General features: G+C 38.2%; 1 protein-coding gene across 21 annotated transcripts in view; it reads right to left on the bottom strand.

Moving 5' to 3' along the window:
• The window catches only part of KHDRBS3 (KH RNA binding domain containing, signal transduction associated 3), a 196,766-nt gene that overhangs the window by 58,250 nt on the left and 119,580 nt on the right, over window positions 1-18,936 (bottom strand). For 18 of the 21 annotated variants that reach the window (XR_013528080.1, XR_013528079.1, XR_013528084.1 and 15 more), the window contains one exon: window positions 15,840-16,035. The exons of the other annotated variants lie outside the window; for them this stretch is intronic. Coding sequence is in view for 13 of the 18 variants with exons in the window: in XM_035277018.3 (XP_035132909.1) it covers window positions 15,840-16,035 (196 nt within the window). In the remaining 5 variants the exon portion in view is untranslated. The remainder of the gene's footprint in view (window positions 1-15,839; window positions 16,036-18,936) is intronic. 21 annotated transcript variants of the gene reach the window in all.

The raw sequence follows: 18,936 nt of genomic DNA on the forward strand, positions 1-18,936 counted from the left end.
CAAGAGGCATCATCTATGAATCAGAGCCAAGCCTTCCAGACACTGAATCTGTCAGTGCCTTGATCAAGACACTGATCTTGTCGGTGCACAGCCTTCAAAACTGAGAATACATTTCTTTTATAAATTATCCATCTAAGGTATCTAATTATATCTAATTATTATAGTTTATTAATATTGTAATTTTGTTACAGCAGCGGGAATACATTTAGACAAGAAGTAAAAGTGGAGTGAACTTGGAGAGAGGTGCAGGGACCCGACCATGTGGAACCTCTGGGCTTTAAATGAGTAAGGTGGCCATGAGAGACTGTGCTCAGGGTCCTTTGCACCTGGTCTGGTCTCTTACCTTCATGCTTCGCTGAGCTAACATCCAGAGCACTAGTTCTTTCTCCAGCTCTGTCTAATCTGCTACTAAACCCATCCATGTAGTTCTTTTCAGTTTTGGTCCTTCTCAGTCACAAAATGTCAATATTTCTATATATTCCAGTTCTTTGTTTAAATCATCAAATTTACTTTATTATAATTGAGTACAGTTAATGCTTGCTATCTGAATCTATTGTGCCTGCTTCTATAGTTTTCCTTAGCTCTTTATTATAGTACCTTCTTATATGCCTGTAATTTTGTATTGAATATATATGCAACTACACATGGAAACAATAATGTCAGTACTCTTGCTATATCACTCCAGTATAGGAGAATTAGCAATTCTAGGTTAACCTTAGTCCTGTAAAAAAGTGTTATAATTGCAAGGTGACCATCAGGCATCCTCTGGAAGTATAGTTTCTTTGGGATCCATTCTACCAGCCCAGGGGATTTATCAGTCCCTTCACCTAAACAGGGTAGACCCTGAAGCCCCATTTTTTAAAACTTCTCCAAGCTCTAGATTTATTTTAAGACTCAATTCATATTCTCATCTACCTTCTTTAGAAATCAGCAGAAGCTCATAGCAGTATTTCTCACCAGGCTTCCACCAGAGAATGACCTTGACGTCCTGAGACATCCACTGTGTAAAATGAATTATGCCTTTCCTCGTTATTTAGAATGATACTAGTTATGTACCATTCTTAGGAAAGTTGAGGAAATAGTCACACCAGTCATTTTTCATACTCTGTGATTCAGAGGAAAATTGCCTTTCATTTCCATTTTCCTCCAAGCTGTTGGTCCAGTTATGATTATTTTTTAGCCATTTTAGCTTTGATGCCTTCAAAGTTGTTTTTTTTTTTTTTAATTTGTTGATTGTTTCACCTTTTGTAGTCATGCTCAGCAAGAGTCTGGAAGCTGACTTTCATCAATACCCAATATGTATTATTTACTGCCCATGTCTCCCAGTAGAAATGCAGTCTCCATGAGAACAGGGGCTTCACCTGCCTGTCTACCACTGTGTTCCCAGTGCCTGGCACAGGATGAGCATACAGTATAAGTCATGGATTTATACTGATTCATTCATTCTTCTGAGTGCTCTTCCTTGAGAATAACAGAGCCCCTCTTGGAACGATGGGTCAGATGAGACAGGCCAAGTGTCTTTAGTCCCACTGTAAAGGGGAAATGGCTCCTGACTCACCAAAAGGCACATGTAATTCACAGTGCAGAGGCTTCTATATAGCAAAAATGTAAGAACAGGCTATCAGAGTTTTATAATATTTGCATTAAGATTATTCTCTGCTCTGCTTTTAGACTCACTGAGAAACCTTCAGATTATCACGTGGTCTAATAACAGATCTGCTTGAAGGAAGATGTGCTCTTCTGTTACAAATGAGAGCATCTGGTCTATTGTCTTATCAGTTCTCTTAATTCACAAATTGGTCATATTTTTAAACTTTTTATTCAAGCATAAAATGAGTCATAAAAGGTACAACTCCTAAGTGCACAGCTTAGTGAATTCTCACCAAGTGTACAACTAAGCTACACAGCAGGAGTAAAGTAGAGTAACCAGTGCTCAGATCAAGAAATGGAACATCAACAGTTGCCAGAAGCTGCACTTGTTCCCTCTGAATCACCATTTTCCCCCAAAAGTAATCACCATCCTGACTCTCAGCACCATCAATGAGTTTTGCCTGCTTTGACCTTTCTATAAATGAAACCAGAATATCTACTATTTTGTGCTATTTTTTTTTCACTAAGCATTATGTTTGTGAGATTCATCGATGCTGTGTGTAGCAACAATTGGTTTATTCTTACTGCTTTAAAATACTAAATGATTATATTAAAATTTATTCATCCATTCTACTGTTGATAGACATTTTGCTTCTTTCTAGGTTTTGCCTACAGGATTCTTACACAAGTCTTCCAGTGCATCCAAGTACGCATCTCTGCTGAGGAATTACCTAGAAGCAGGACTGCTAGGGGAGGCGTGTGCTCGACTTTAACAGACAGCCAAATGTGCCAGACATTTTTCCAAAGTGGCTGTAGCAGTGTTCATTCCCACAGCAATGCATCAGAGTTCCTATTGTGCCACATCCCAGTCAACAATTGAAAGTACCTTTTTAATTTCAGTCATTGTAGCACATGTGAATAGCACTGCATATAACCATTTTTATATATTAATGTCCAATATACAGAAGAGCATTCCCTGAAAGATTGAGCTGCACTGGTAAACTGAAGAATTAGATTTCTGAGCCAATGACAATAAAATACTTATATATCACCTTTTATGCGTCAGGTGTCAAGTACTTTCCATATGATCACTTACCTAATCTTATAAGCACTAGTATTTCCATCTTTGAATTAGGAATTGAGGCATAGAACAGTTAAGCAATTTCAGTAAGGTCACATAGCAATTACAGACAGGGCAAGGATTTGAAAGTCAGTCTGGCTCCCAACTTTGCTTTTAACCACCATGATATACTGCCTGGCTCTATCACAGTGGGCCAGACTCTGTACTGTACTACTCTGTACAAAATTGAGGGCCAGACTCTGTACTGTAGTGAACTCCCCAGGATAATGCCACACTATGAGAACATATCGAGATGGCCAGCTGGCCTTCCACTTCTGTCACCCACTCTGACAATGTGGTTCTACGGCTTTTCTATTTTTACTTTTAACCACCATAGACCTGATTCCATATCCTGTTATGTACCTCACACTCTATTCTACCTATAAACAAACAATAAAAATGTGTAAAGATACAGATGACAGTAAACCTCATTAATAATGGACCATCACCCAAATTCTTCTGGCTGACTGCAGCATACTAAGATCTTTCCTGTGTCTATGCCTTTAAATATCACATAGAGTTTGTGCAGAGTCCTCTGGGTTCCTCCCACCTGAGTGCTACTCATCCCCTTCCTGTGGTAAAGTCCTATCATCCTCCATCAATCAGTTATTCTTTCCTGTTTGTTCCTCCTATTCTTTGTATAGAAGTCAATTATGGGTGTTCTAATTCTCAAGGTTAATTGTGTTTCGTCTCTGCATCAGGAAATTCAGGCCTGGCAAAGTAGCTCACACCTGTAATCCCAGCACTTGTGGAAGCTGAGGCAGGAGGGTTGCCTGAGGCCAGGAATTTGAGACCATTCCCGACAAGTGAGACCTTGTCTCTATAAAGAAAAAAAATATATAGCTGAGCACAGTGGTACACACTTGGGGTGCCAGCTACAGAGAATGCTGAGGCAGGAGGCTCGCTTGAGCCCAGGAGGTTGAAACTGCAGTGAGCTGTAACTGCACCACTGCACTCCAGCCTGGGTGACAGAACAAGACCCCTGTCTCAACAACAACAACAAAAAAAAAAAAAAAAAAAAAAAGAGAGAGAGAGAGAAAGAAATCTAACATTGAGTATATACTATATACTGGTTTCTGTAGATCAAAAGGCGTGGCTCCGACCTACCACTGATTACTTAAAGTATAATGGAAAATAATATACAGGTAATTAGGAAAGGATTCAAAGTGAGGGTGACAGATACTGTGGGAGATGAGGCATGCCATCCCCAAATTATGCCACTTTAGCTTAAAGATTATTTTGAGCTGAAGCTAATTGAGAATCCGCAGATTAAAAAAGCATTCTGCCCTCTTATATCTGCATCAAAGCAAGACATAAATTTATAAAGGCAAAGGTTTCCCTCTTCCCCTCTCTATCAGGAAGGACAAAGGTTGATCACTGAAAACAAGTTTATTTTCTTAAATTTATTTTATTTTTTGTAGAGACAGGGTCTCACTATGTTGTCCAGACTGGTCTTGAATGCCTGGCCTCAAGCTATCCTCACACCCCAGACTCCCAAAGTGCTGGGATTATAGGATTGAGACACGGAGGCCCACCAAGATACCTCTAGTCCCTTGTTAGCCTGAGATGGCAACAGAGGAATCTACATAACAAACTTCCATTTATTTGCCCTTCCAGAATTTGTCCTCCCTAGAAACTTACAGTCTTTGCCTTTGTCTATCTAGTCATTTCTGCAAAAATATACTGTTCTTTACTGAAGATGCTATATAAGCCAGAGTTCTAAGACCCCCTCCGCTTTGAGATTTACTAATTACCTGGGTATCTCTCACATATATATATAAAATATGCATGTCAAAAAACTTATTTTTCTTTTGGGTCCACTCCAGCTAAGAACTCAGAGGGTAGAGAGAAAATTATTTTTCCTCCCCAACATGATGTTCCTTCTTAGACTCTCATCTAGTTAAAAGCAGAGACCGTGTTCTATGAATGCCGGTTGAAAATTATGAAACTAACACGGCAGGTTCTTGCAGAAAATCCATTATAACAAAGGAATAATCTAGTGGTTCACAAGTTCCTTTCCCTGTCTCACCCTAATTCACCCAAGGGATATGTTACATCTGTCACACCAGCTCAGATCAAACAATCATAGCTCAACGAACTTGGATGGGCAAGACTAATCATGACAGCAAATTTTCCTTTCCATGCCTTAGTGACATTTTCATTTTAGAGCTTTCCATTTCTTTAAGAAGGCATTTTTTTTGCTGTTGTGGTAGAAAAAAAAAAAAAAACCCTCCATACTCGTATATTTTAAATCTGGACTGATTTCCTAAAGTCTTATGTTTCTAAAATAAGTCAACCTTTCAAGCAATTTAGGAAAACGATTGACTTGTGAGGCTCCTGATAGACATTTCAAGTAAATTGCATACTGCTCTTACCCTGGATTCTGGTAAAATAAATATAAAAAATTACAGAACCTTCATCTTTTTATCTAAAATAAAAAGGTATCCCTAGGCTTTTCAATTCACATTTAAAATGCATTTTTATAAATAACCTTTTCACAGTCTGTACTGTGTTTTAATTAAATTTCTCACTATGGAAAACAAGATAATTGAAGCAGTTTTGAGATTAGTTAACTGTCAAAAATTATGTGAGTAGTCACTGCATTGGGAAAATTTACCATCAGTACAACTCTCATCTGTACAAAAATCCCCAAACTTGTCATATAATTAAAGCTTCAGGTGAGCTCTAGCTTTCTCAAAAAGTGAAAGGATGACTTCACTGAGTCTTTAAATAAAATCCACATTAAAGAATAATATGTATATTAAAAAATATATTTCATTTCCCCAAAAGGCCTTCATTGATGTTCCCAGACATCATAATTTTAGAAGAGTTTATTCTCATCACAAAGGAGAAAACAATGGTCTGTCTTCCATGTACAGATGAGGGAGGGCACCATTTGTGGTGGCAGCAGTGTCTTCTTCGAGACAACTTTCATCTTTCACAGCCTTAGTGAGTCACGAAGCTGGAGAACACACACAGAATGCATGCCTGCTTGTACAACATGAGGCTTCGTTTTCTGCTCCTATTCAAAACTATCTCTTTGACTCTTTAAACCTGGATTAATTAACCAATGGCAGTTGTCCTATGAGGAAATAACGTATCCTGCAGTAGCTGCAGAAGGAGTGGTAAAACCAATTATTCCTTAATCACGTATTGCTTGCTCAAAATTCTGTATAACGACTTTTATATCCAAAGAGATTAAATAATTTTTCCCATTTATTTATCAGCTTCTCCATTAGAATACATTGACAGGGTGCTGGAGCATGGGCTCAGAGCCAGAACACTAGGCTTTAAATTCTAGCTCTGCCCTAATAGGCTGTGTGACTTTGAAAGGTACCTAGTGCCTCTCTTAAGTAGGCACTACCATCCCTCAGGAGGTGATTTAAGGACGATTCCACATTCTGTTCAATAAACACCTTATAGCTATATAATCAAAGCACAAAAAATACCTGCTGAAGAAAAGAGCTTCTGTATTCTTACGAGCTTGTATGACTACATTTAAAATGCCCTACCATACTTTACGGGTGATTAACCCATCAGCTCAGCCTCAAAAGCTTAGAACTGATTACACAACATTGAGATATCAAGACATATTACTGACTGATAAACACTTCCTGTGAATAGTTGATGCCAATCATAGTTAAATGAGTTAGAGAAGAGTAAGATTAGAATTCCTAAGGCAATTTTAATTTATACATTTTAAGGGACAACAAGTCTGTATTTTTTTTTAATCTCATCTTGTAGAACATTTTTCAAGATGTTTTAGAAGTCAAAAGGCTCACAGCTACTCATTTTTAGCTTGTTTCTACCATCATTAAAATACGTATGTGTTTATTCTGTAACTTACTTTTTTAATAGAAAGGTTTCTATTTGATAAAAACAAATTTCTTTTTTTTTAAAAAACCATCCTTAGGATGAGAGTGGAAACCAAGTTTTCACAAAAAATAATCCATTGCAGAGTTTTTAAGTTGGAAAGGAGGATAAGAATGTCATTTGGACTAACGTCTAGCTATGTATCACCATGACTATTTTGCAGGTTAAGAGAAAATTCAGGCCCAGAAAGATTAAATAGTCTGCATAAAAACACAACAGATGGTAATTCTGAAGAGAAGAGAAGTTAGAAACCAAGTATAGTCACACACCACATAATGACATTTTGGTCACTACAGATCTCATATAGGACAGTGGAGCCATAAGATTATAATACCACATTTTTACTGTATCTTTCCTATGTTTAGATATGTTTACAAACACAAAAACCCCATTGTGTTAAAACTGTCTACAGTATTCAGTACAGTAACATGCTGTACAGGTTTCTTACCTAAAAGCATATTGTCTAGGCGAGTGTTCTCAGACAACCTGAAACGGTAGAGCCCACCACCATCTCGGTTTGTCTAAGAACACTCTATGGTGTTCACACAATGATGAAACTGCCTAATGATGCATTTCTCAGAATATATTCTCATTGTTAAGTGATGCATGGCTATTTTGCCTCTCAGAATAATATTCTTTATATTAAACTGCATTGTCTTTCATATTTATTTATTGGTTCACTAAGTGGACCATGTTATGTTTGCTAAAACTGGTTTTATTGCACTAAGTATGCTGAAAAGTATACCTAACACATGGCATAACATAGAATTAGTTGGCATTGACAAAGGCCATGTTATCCATCCTCCATGTATTTACTTAGTAGCTCCAAAATGTCAGGTCCTGTGATAGACTGCGTAAACTAGGATAAAACAAAGACATAGATCCTCGCCTAAAGGGTCCCACACTCTACTGAGGATAAGGACAAGTATGTAAACACAGAGGTGGGTGTAATATATGAAAGGGACATGAAAGGTGCTGCTAACTATGCTTGATTAGATCCAGAAGGCTCCACGATGGAAGATTATGAATAATAAAGAGAGTTGGCATGAACAAAACAAGAAAGCACATTCAAAGAGAGCCAAGAGCTCGAGAAAACAGAGAATTTACAGTTCCTGTTATGTTTAAGGGACTGCAATGGGTATAGAATGAATGCAAAATGACAGCCAGTTAGTAAGTCAACAGGAGGATGAAAGGCCTCAGGAAAGCCCCTAAACACAATGCAGAGGAGTCTCAACTTTATCCTGAAGAGACTAAGATCCTTCTAGAATTTTCTTTTTTCTTTTTTTTTTGGGGGGGGGGAGGAAGGCAGGAAGGGAGGGAAGAAGGACGGTAGGGAGGAAGGAAGGGATGAAGGAAGGAAGGAAGGGAGGAAGTGGGGAGGGAGGGAGGGAAGGGAAGGGAAGGAAGGAAATCAAGCAATGAGAGAGACATTGCCGACCTGGATCTAGAGGTTTACAAGTTGATTTCTTTTTTTTTTTTTGAGAGAAGGAAAGAAAACAAAAATAAGTAAAGGAGAGGAAGAAAGAGGAAAAGAAAGAGGGAGAGTAAATGGAAATATTGCTTTATTTTGAAAAAAATTGGGTATTATTAATGGCCAATCAATGTTTCATTTAAACTTATGGGTAGGTGTGATGTGGTATTGACAAGAATGTATATTTTGTGTATTTGAAGTGGAGAGCTCTATAAATATTTATTAAGTTTACTTGTTCCGGATCTGAGTTCGAGTCCTTGATATCCTTATTAATTTTCTGTCTCATTGAGTCTAAGTCTCTATGTATCTGGGTGTTAGGATGGTTAGCTCTTGTTGTTGCACTGATCCTTTTACCACTGTATCTTTGTTGCTTTAAAATCTATTTTATCCACTACAAGATTTGCAACTCCTGCTTTTTATTTATTTATTATTTATTTTTGCTCTCTATTTGGTTGGTAACTAGTTCTCTTCCTTATGAGTGGAGATGGAAGGCAGTAGCATATCAGAAGTTAGATATTAGAAAGCACACTGGAAGTATTATGAAGAATACATTATTTAAGGAAAGAAATGGGCTGGAGCAAGACTACAAGCAAAGGTACAACTGAAGAGGCTATGACAACCTCTGTGGTATGTGCGTTCATCCATCCAAAATACTAGTATTTATTAAGTGACCACTATACACTTGGTGCTAGGAATAGAACAGTGAACAAGGAAAGTCTCATAACAAAACCAACTGCAATGTAGATGAACATAAAATCAAACAGCTATTCACGAGGAACAAGTGAAAAGACTTGGTAGCTATTTGAATACAGAGAAGGAAGATGAAATAATTAGATCTTGGGAGTCTGGTTATATGGTAGCGCCATTCATCTTAACAAGAAACTCTGGAGAAGAATGAGGGAACTCTGGGGAGGAAGCTGTGCTAGGGACTGACCTTTGTGTTGGTCTAGCACAGTTTTCAAAGTGCTTATAGGGCATTTAGGGAGAGGAGACTGTGAACAGATGATACCAGAGTTAGAAATTTAGATTTGGTAGTTTTGATGCTATGATATAGAAAGAAATGTATATTTTCATTTTCTTCCCCAGTTCCTGGATCACAGCTCCTAAAACCCCTGTCCTTGTCCCCTAAGTGACAAGAGCAATAAAGGTCAAAGGAGGGCCTTTTTTTATTCATAACAAGTCCCTTTCAATCACATAAGAGTTTACATCAATAGGATGACTTCCAGAAAGTCCCTAGGGATAGAAGAGGGGAGGCTGGCTACCAAGGAAATCAACCATGTGATTAAAGGGTGGAAACTTGCTGCTCCACCTCTGACCTCCTCCAGGGAGGACAGGGGCCTGGAGATTGAGTCAATCGCTAATGACCAATGATTTAATCAATTATGCCTATGTGGTGATGCCTCCATTAAAAACTCCAGCTGAAGGGGTTTGGGGCGCCTCCAGGCTGGGTGAAGACATGGAGGTGCCTCGAGGGTGGCTGCCTGGAGAGGGCATGGAGCTTCCATGCCCTCCTCAACACCTTGCCCTATGCATCTCCTCCATCTGACTGTTCCTGACCTGTATCCTTTCATAACAAATTAGCAATAGTAAGTAAATGCCTTTCCTCAGTTCTGAGCTGTTCTAATAAATTATCAAACATGAGAAGGGGGTTGTGGGAATCTCCAATTTCTATCCAAGTCAGACACAAGTTGTGGGTAACCTGGGGCCCAACAGTTGCGACTGGTGGGACTAAGCCTTTAATTGTGGGGTCTGTGCTAACTCCAGGTGTCAGAATTAAACTGTAGGACACACAGTCGACGTCTGCAGAGAACTGAAAACAACCCACACATACAGTGCAGAAGTGAAGTACTGAGAGCAGCAGTAAGGAGGAAAGTATTTACCTTTCAGCAGAAATCACATGCAAGTGTTTAGGTGAAGTAATGGAAACGAACAAGATCTTTCAGAGATAATAAATAAAACTACCATATTGAATGTTAGGGGCATATTCATTTATTCAGATTGTATGTTTTCTTTGCATGCTGACCCTGAAACAATTTATAAAAACTGGTTTCACTTCAGAAATTCATATGTAAATTGGGCTCTGCCAGGACACACCAGGTATGCTTTTTTTGTGTGTAATTACACCAACATTTTAAATTGTTAGTGTTCTCATTAAATGTGTACTGGGATATCCTAATCAATTTGTCAGTTATTTAATCATTTGGACATAAATAATAAATCAATGTCATTTTGTGAAAAAGGCACTTCTTGGTCTCCAAAAAGAGATGAGGAGTTCATGTAATTATATCTCATTTTACTAAGTTAAAAGTAAAGTAGAAGATCCCAATTTATACTTAAATGACTGAAAAAAAAATCCATTATCTATATTCTTCATTTTGGGAAAAAAGCTAACCATGTTAAATTGTCTTGTTTTAGAGTTATTCTTGAAAGAATTACTGAGAGATGCATTTGGTGTTACCAATGGCTGGCCTATCTACTCAAACGGCTACTGTGTCATACACCACTCTTGTAATAATAATCACAGAGTCAGAAAGATTTATTTGCTAACAGATGTTAGCCTCAATGACGCACACTCAGGGCATATTTTGTTATAGTGACCCCAGTGAAGAACAGTTGGCTCAGATGACAGTAAAAATGATCAAATATCTTCAACCACTCACCTTGAGAAATATCAGATGAATTTCAATAGGGACATTTTACAAAGAAATACCTGTGAATTATTAAGTTTTCTCACTTGGGCTACTAAAGCGGTACATTTTCTAAAATGGGCACAATATAACTATTTAAAAATAATTAGAACAGATACTATTGACTAAGTTTTTCTTGGGCCTAAAACCGTATCAGAATATTTGTGGTACACATAATCTCAAAAATCATTGAGTATGTTTAAAGATTGAAATGCATACTTCTGAAAAATGCAGCTATTGTGGCAGGATTTGAAAAAATAGAATTTCCTCATTTTGTTTAAGTAAACCACTGATGGGATCTTTTTTCATCTTTTATTCTGGAAATAATGGCCACAGATAGCAAATTTTAAAATTGACGAAAAGTAACCTGAGTTGGCTTGATATAGCCAAACACGTTGTATAGAAATCGAAACTTTATCACGAGATACATTCCAAGGAGATTTTTTAAAATTACATTTCTGAGTTACAATGAAATGACAAACCCTTTTCAGAGACACAGGTGTTGTGAAACTCTTAAATAATAATGTCATTCTTACTTTCGCCAATACATGTATTCCTAGTGCTTTGTTCACTCATTCGGGGTTTTAACCCGATCGTCATCCCTTTCTTCCTAACAGTTCATTTCCATTTACCTACTGTGGGTAGCTGAAAGCCAGAGAATGACTGAATCGCAAGGAACACAGAGGTTATTTAATTCAGTGTCCTATAATCCCTTTCATGGCATTTTTGATGAAGGGAACACGCGGCATCTGTTACACTTTCTCCAAAGATGAAGAGATTTTATTTCTAATCTCGGCTCATAGAACAGTGTATTTTTGGTTTTGTTTTTTAAAGTACTCATTTTTTGAGACAGAACATAGGCCGTGCACTTTGAATCCTGAATCTGCTCCTTCTTTACCAGTGCTGTGGCTTTGGGCAAGGCACTTGACTTCCTTGACCTTAAATTCTCATTTTCACAGTAGAGATCATAGAAGGTGGTTATAAGGAAAACACGACATATATCAAAGTGCCTTGTGGAGAGCTGTTTCTCATCAAATATTACATCCTTCTTGAAAGCCCCTTTTATACTGAGATGAGGTTTACAGTAGGTTATTCTGTTTCCTCTAGAAACTAACAAAACTAGTCTAAGTTATTTGTAACCTGTGACTAGCCATCTAGTGCTAGAAAACAACAGTAACTTAGGAAAGTTATTTTCTCAAATGCTAACTATCAAATTTCATCCCATCACATCTTTTATAGGTAACTTAGAAAAAATCAACGGTAAACTGCATTTGAGCAACTTATCAAGTCTCTGTATAGGGTTGTTCAGTCCAGCAAACATTTATAAGTGCTTACAATGTGCCAAACACTGGGCTAGTAGCCAGAGATTAACTTAGAGATTCAGAATTTTTCCTTAGAAGTTAATAATCTTTTGAAAACTAGACATATTCTGAATGTTTATATTACATAGCAACATGCTAAATACTAGGTTACATATAAATTGCTATGTGAATAAAACCAAAAATCACACAAAGTCATCTGTGGTGGGTTCTCTGCAGGTGGCAATATTTAAAAACAGTCTTGTCACCATTCATTCATTCAGTAAATATTTACAAAAGACCTACTATGTGCCAGACATTATATACTAGTTATTGGGAATAAAAAAGTGAATTGTGGTGAGTAGGGGATAGGGGAGAAAGATGGAGAGTCCCTACCCTCATGGAATTTAGAATCTAATTTATGATATTCTGGTTCCATGTAATAATTTTAGTATATTCAAAGATGACCAACTTTCCCACTTGATACATGAATGGATAACCATTTATTTGTGTTACAGGCTCCTCATTTTCTAAAAGTTCGTATCTTATAATATACCCACCTTATCTAAAATTCTAGTAACAAAGAAACAAAAAGAATTTTTTTTTTTTTTTTTTTTTTTTTTTGAGATAGAGTCTTGCTCTGTTGCCCAGGCTGGAGTGCGGTGGCGCCAGTTCGGCTCACTGCAACCTTCGCCTCCTGGGTTGAAGCGATTCTCCCACCTCAGCTTCCCAAGTAGCTGGAATTACAGGTATGTATCACCACACCCAGCTAATTTTTGTATGTTTTTGGTAGAGGAGGGGTTTCACCACATTGGCCAGGCTGTTCTCAAACTCCTGACCTCAAGTGATGTGCCCACCCTGGCTTCCAAAAGTGCTGGGATTACAAGCGTGAGCCATTGCACCAAGACCAACATAAAAAATTTTTAAGAAGATTTTACTTCACACTTCCCCTACCATATTACAAAACTAAATGTGGTAGGTGAATAATCTTTAGGATTTCAAACAGTTGAGACCAATGGCCAATGTCTAAAATTAAGCGAGAGACTGCAAGCTGTATTAGAAAGGTTGGAAGTAGAAAGTTCAATTAAAACTGGTCAGCGGAGGAAGACGAGGTTAAAAGGGTATATCTAGGAGGCAGTGCTACTGATGGGGCCACTGTAAGTGAGCTGAAGGGCTTTATCTACTCCTTACACCAACTACCAGCAAAGTTGGTTATATATAGTGAATATATACACTTTTACTATACTAAAAAAGCTACTGAAGCTTTTACTATACCTGTGTCAAGGCAGCTTACAAAATGCTAGGCTAAATGAGGAAAATCTTTCCTCTTGACTAGTAATCTTAAAAGACATTCCAGGAAAAATAGATAGTAAATTAAGTGGGAAAGTTACAACATTTGTAATCTGAACCCTTCATGACAGTAATTTAACTTGGGGAAGGAGGTGCATTCATGATGGTGTTTCTTTTTCTTTGGCGTCCCACTCTACACCCAAAGCACACCTGGAAAGCACATAGCTGTTTTATGTGTGCAAGAGTTGTTATCGTATGAAGTTGATGAAATTGCAAATGCTGCATTCCAGTCACGTTAAAACACTTGTGTTATTTGAAGGCAATACTACCATGTGACAGAAAGAGCACGGGCTGTGTGCTGAAATCACTGCCACAGTCATGTCAGTGCCTGCGGGAGTGCCAGGCATGAGTAAGCGTGGGAATCAAACAATGAAGGCTGACTTTCTCCTTTAGAGCTCTGAAACTGTCGTCTGGTTCTGGAAGGACACAGGTAATCTTCTACAGGGCCATTATCCCATTATCCTTGGTAGCAGATGGAAAAGGGAGTAAATTAATCCTAAGAATACTTCTCAATTCAATTGTTTTAATGCATTTCCCATCATTTACTGAAAAAAAAAAAATCAAAGGTACAAGCAGCAAATCCAAATGTCTTGAATTTCTCTTACTTGCTTTTGCTTTTTCTCCCTTGGGCTTTAACCTTTCAATAAATTTTCATTTTAATTGATCAACATCATGATTTCCAATCTCTAATTAGAGTCTACACACTGAGACAGACAACATGTGTGTCTGGCTCACATGGTAGAAATCCAACCTTTACTGAATGGAAAGATGAATACATGTAAAGAAGGCAATAATAGTGCTTTCTGAAATAAGTGAATTATAAAGCCCAAAAAGTTAAATATCTTGCCTAACTGATGTCAAAATTTATGACAAAATGGGGTATAGGATCCAGGTTTCCTACAAAACCTGCCGAGCAATTTCTACTACATCATCCAACCACATCTATATTAAATCTAAACCTAAGAGAAATCAGTGTAAGCCAGTGTGGAAAGGAACAGACACTGGGTCTACATAAAAGGAATTTAACATTTCCTCTCCTTTACAGTCTCCGCAACTTTCAGGAGACTCAGCATTTACGGAAGAGCTGAGGCATGATTATTATTGTCATCTGGTAAGAATATATATTAGAAGTAGGAATACGTGCTACTGTAGTAAGGAATTCAAAGAGAAGAGAGGAACTACATTCTTCCTCAACTGAAAAACAAACTTGTGAAACTATTACGGGATTTACTCATTAAAATATAACTCAGTGAGCTCCCAGTATGCACTCTCTCCCAAGTAGAAAGAGATAAAAGCTATCTATTCCTGCCCTACCACAGGTTCACAAGCTAGGTGGGAGAGAGACATGTAAGAACTGTAGTAATGCTCAATAGGTTAACTATTACTGCCTGTAAATTTTCCTAGCAGTAGCTGACGTAAGTCTAGAAGGACAAAAGGAGAACTCAAATGAAACATGAGAAGACCATCTAGGCTGAGGAGGCAGAATCAGTAAAGGCCCGGAAGCCTAAGGTGACACAGTATTTTCAGGGAATTACAAAAACTTAAGTATGTCCAAGACGAAGACTTTGATCTTACCAAGGTCCACAGAGATGAGGTTGAAGAAGTCATCTGTGGCCCACGGGATTATTGCAACCTTCTAGAAACTATGCAAAGAGGCACAGAGCACCTAGCAAGAGATCTCTCTTAAAGTAAAACTTGAAAACCCACTGGTTCCTGCATTTTATCATCGTCACTGCTTCCCTTTCATTGACAACAGTTCATACACTCTTATTTTAACAATTTCAATTACTAATACAAATCACCCATCCATTGCTTCTTATTTTCTTCATGTATGATAAATGAGGACATAAAAAAATTCCTTTCACCCTCAATTTTTGCGGTTGTAATTCTCTCTTATGTTAAGTCAGTCTATGAATTACATCAAAAAATCACTGAATGATAAATGAAAGATTAGCACTAATTGAAAACAGAGAACTTTTGTTTTCTTCACTGAAAAGAATTTTCACTAAGAATCTATACTCAGCAGCACAGCTTAAAAGGAAACAGTTAAGGGTGAAACCATCTTGGTATATGTAGGCAATTATTTTTTAAATGACTTAAGTATTCAGGAGTGGAATATAGAAGAATATTACATTGAACTCTTGAAGGGCTCAAAAATATGTCTCCTGAACCTTTGTAAGGGCTCGAAAATATGTCTCCTGAAACTTAAGTCTTATACCTCTCGACCACCCAATTCCTCTTCCATACCTTAGATTTAAGCTGTCTGATGAAAAAGATCAGGCCATTTTTATGATTCTGGCATTAAGTACTTCTTTAGTACTCAAATATTAGCTGAACCAAGGTCAAGTACTCAAGAACCAAAACAAAGGGTACTTGGGTACAATATCCAGTGCTAAGTCTGGGTTGGGTCAATCTGATCAACAAGGCTGTTGTCTTACACCTTCACTTACATATTCTCCATAAGTCTCTTGTGTTGGGGGTGGCGGTGGAGGTCTGTACCCAGTTGGGGGGACTCCTCTGGCTCTGGGAGTGAGAAGTCCTCTTCCCCGACTCACGGGCCCTCGGGTGGAGAGGACTCCTCTGGGCGTTGGCGTCCCTCGTGGTACTACAACTCCAACTGGCCGGGCTGTAACTCCTCCCCTTCCCCTGTAACCAAGAGGGTCAAATTAGCAGTATCTACCATATTCTCTGACATTACGTTATTCACATATATTTATACCTCAGGAACAAAATTAATGTTCTATATTTTTATAAAACGGAATAAGGACATCACAGCAAAGACCTAAAGGAAACATGAAACAGGTATCTACCAAAATGAAATTAAGTCCTTTAGGTAGGTAGTCTAGTAACAATATAGAAGTCTGGACTCAATCTCTGGTCAGTATACGGAGCAGGAAACTACGATATTGGGGAAGTCACATGCAACCTAGACTTCTACAGGATGCCATGCCAGGATTACACCCAAACTTCACTCCCACCTTAGGAAGTGTGCCTTGTCTTGCTTATCTCTGGACAAGGAAACTGAGGCGTAGAGATTTTAAAACTGTCTGAGAACAGCTGTGAGCAAAGCCAGAGGCCAAAACATATGCCACAATTCCACCAGAGAAAGAATAAAATGTAGTTTCCTAAATAATGTACCAACTACATGGTAATAAAACAACATTCTTAGATTAAGTAAATACTAGCATTTTCTGAGGTAGAATTCAACATATTCATGTATTTCTAATGCAAATCATGAGACCTGAAGTCAGAAAGGAAGGGAGTGGCTCTATCAAGTATCGTTCCACAGAAGCAAAAACCTGTGAAAATATGCAGGTCCTATTTGTAGAAATAAGGACAGGAAAATGTGGCTACAGCAGAGAATACAGACACAGCGTGATGTATGTCACTTGGACAAGACCTGCCAGCAAGAACTACAGCTGATGGGCTGGCTGCCTACAGATCAGCTTCCTCCTCCTTCGGTGTGTTAGGCTTAGCGAATACACAGCTAAAGACTCATTTTCCAAAAACAGCAAATTATCAAAACCCAAAGTTGGACTTTGAAAAGACTGAAAAAACTGATAAACCTGTATAGACAGGCAAAATAAAAGCCCAAACACCAGTATCAGAAATAAAGAGGGCTTTGGCCAGGTGCGGTGGCTCAGGCCTATAATCCCAGCACTTTGAGAGGCCGAGGCAGGTGGATCACCTGAGGCCAAGAGTACAAGACCAGCCTGGTCAACAGGGCAAAACCCCATCTCTACTAAAAATACAAAACTTAGCCAGGCACAGTGGTGTGTGCCTGTAGTCCCAGCCACTTGGGAGGCTGAGGCACAAGAATCACTTGAACCCAAGAGACTGAGGTTGCAGTGAGCCAAGATCACTCCACTCCACTCGAGTCTGGACAATGGAGTGACTCTGTCTCAAAAAGAAAAAAACAATAAGAAGAAGAAGAAGAAGAGAATTTCATTATTACTGACCTCCTGAAGGATACTTAAGAATAATGAAGAAATACTATGAACAACTCCAAGCCGACACATTTTTTAACTTACATGAATGTGACTGATTCTGATTCATAATGTACAACACAAGAAGAATTAAATAATCTGAACAGGCTTATGTCTATTAAATTAATTTAATCAACAGTTAATAACCTTCCAAAGAAGAAGGCATCAACTCCATATGATTTCAATGAATTCTATCAAATACTGAAGAATAAAATAATACCAGTTCTCTATAATCTTATCCAAAAAAATATAAACAGAGGGATCACTTCCTAACCCAATCTGTGAGGATGGTCATTGGAAATGCCTCCTTAAAAGTATTTCTACATTACTCATCAGAGGCTGGGACTAGTCTGGGCCAGCCAGGGAGGCCAGAGGTAACTGTCCCCAGCCGGGTTTTGAGCCCTGGTTGGAACCTGACAAAGAAAGTATCTCCCAGAATTCCAAATCGCCCTAAGAGGTTACAACTGGCCAAAGATGGGGAGGAAAAGGGACAAACAAAGCCAGCCTTGTAAGGAGCCGAACTCCTCCGTAACCTCCCTAGGATGAGACATGTGATCTGAAGAGAAACAAGAACAAGGCCCCCTAATAAGCAATGTGGATAAAGCCAGTCTAAAGTGAACAACTATAAATCAGCATATCTCATGAACATAGGTACAAAAAGCCTTAAAATATCAGCAAACTCCATTCCATAATGTATTAAAGTAATTATACACCATCACCAAGTAGGATTTATTCCAGGTATATAAGATTGGTTTAATATTAGAAAATCAATATAATCTACTACCACACCAACAAGGCTAAAGTAGAAAAATCATGTGATCACATACATAGAGCAGAAAAAGCATGCGGCAAACTGCGACACTCATTCATAACAACTTTCAGTAACATAGGAAAAGAAGGCAATTTCCTCAAGTTGAAAAAAAACCTCAGCCAGGCAAGGTGACTCGCACCTGTAATCCCAACACTTTGTGAGGTCAACGCAGGTGGATCACTTGAGATCAGGAATTCTAGACCAGCATGGCCAAGACAGTGAAACCCCATCTCTACTGAAAAAAAGACAAAAATTAGCCAGGTATGCTGGTACAAGTCTGTAATCCCAGCTACTCAGGCTGATACATGAGAATCACTTGAACTTGAGAGGCTGAGGTTGCAGTGAGCCTAAGCAACAGGGTCAGACGCTGTCTCAAGAAAAAAAAGAACATGTGGAGCAAACCTACAACATATCGAATGGTGAGAAACTGAAGGTCTTCCCCTTAAGATTGGGAAGGATGTCTATTCTCACAACTACTCTTCCACACTATACTAGAAGTCCTACCTATTTCAATAAAACAAGAAAAGTAAATAAAACTTGTACAGATTTTAAAGGAAAAAGTAAAACTTCCTTTGTTCACAGGTGACATAATTGGCTATGTAAAAAAATTCCCCAAAATAGTCCTAAAAACCCCCTTACACATATTCCTATAATTAATAAGCTAGTAAAATAAGATCTCAGACTAAAAGATTACTAGTCAAACGCTTTCCTATATACCAGCAACAAATAGTTGGAATTTAAGAACACAAA

The sequence above is a fragment of the Callithrix jacchus genome, chromosome 16 (genome assembly GCF_049354715.1).
Source record: "Callithrix jacchus isolate 240 chromosome 16, calJac240_pri, whole genome shotgun sequence".
Taxonomy (NCBI): domain Eukaryota; kingdom Metazoa; phylum Chordata; class Mammalia; order Primates; family Cebidae; genus Callithrix; species Callithrix jacchus.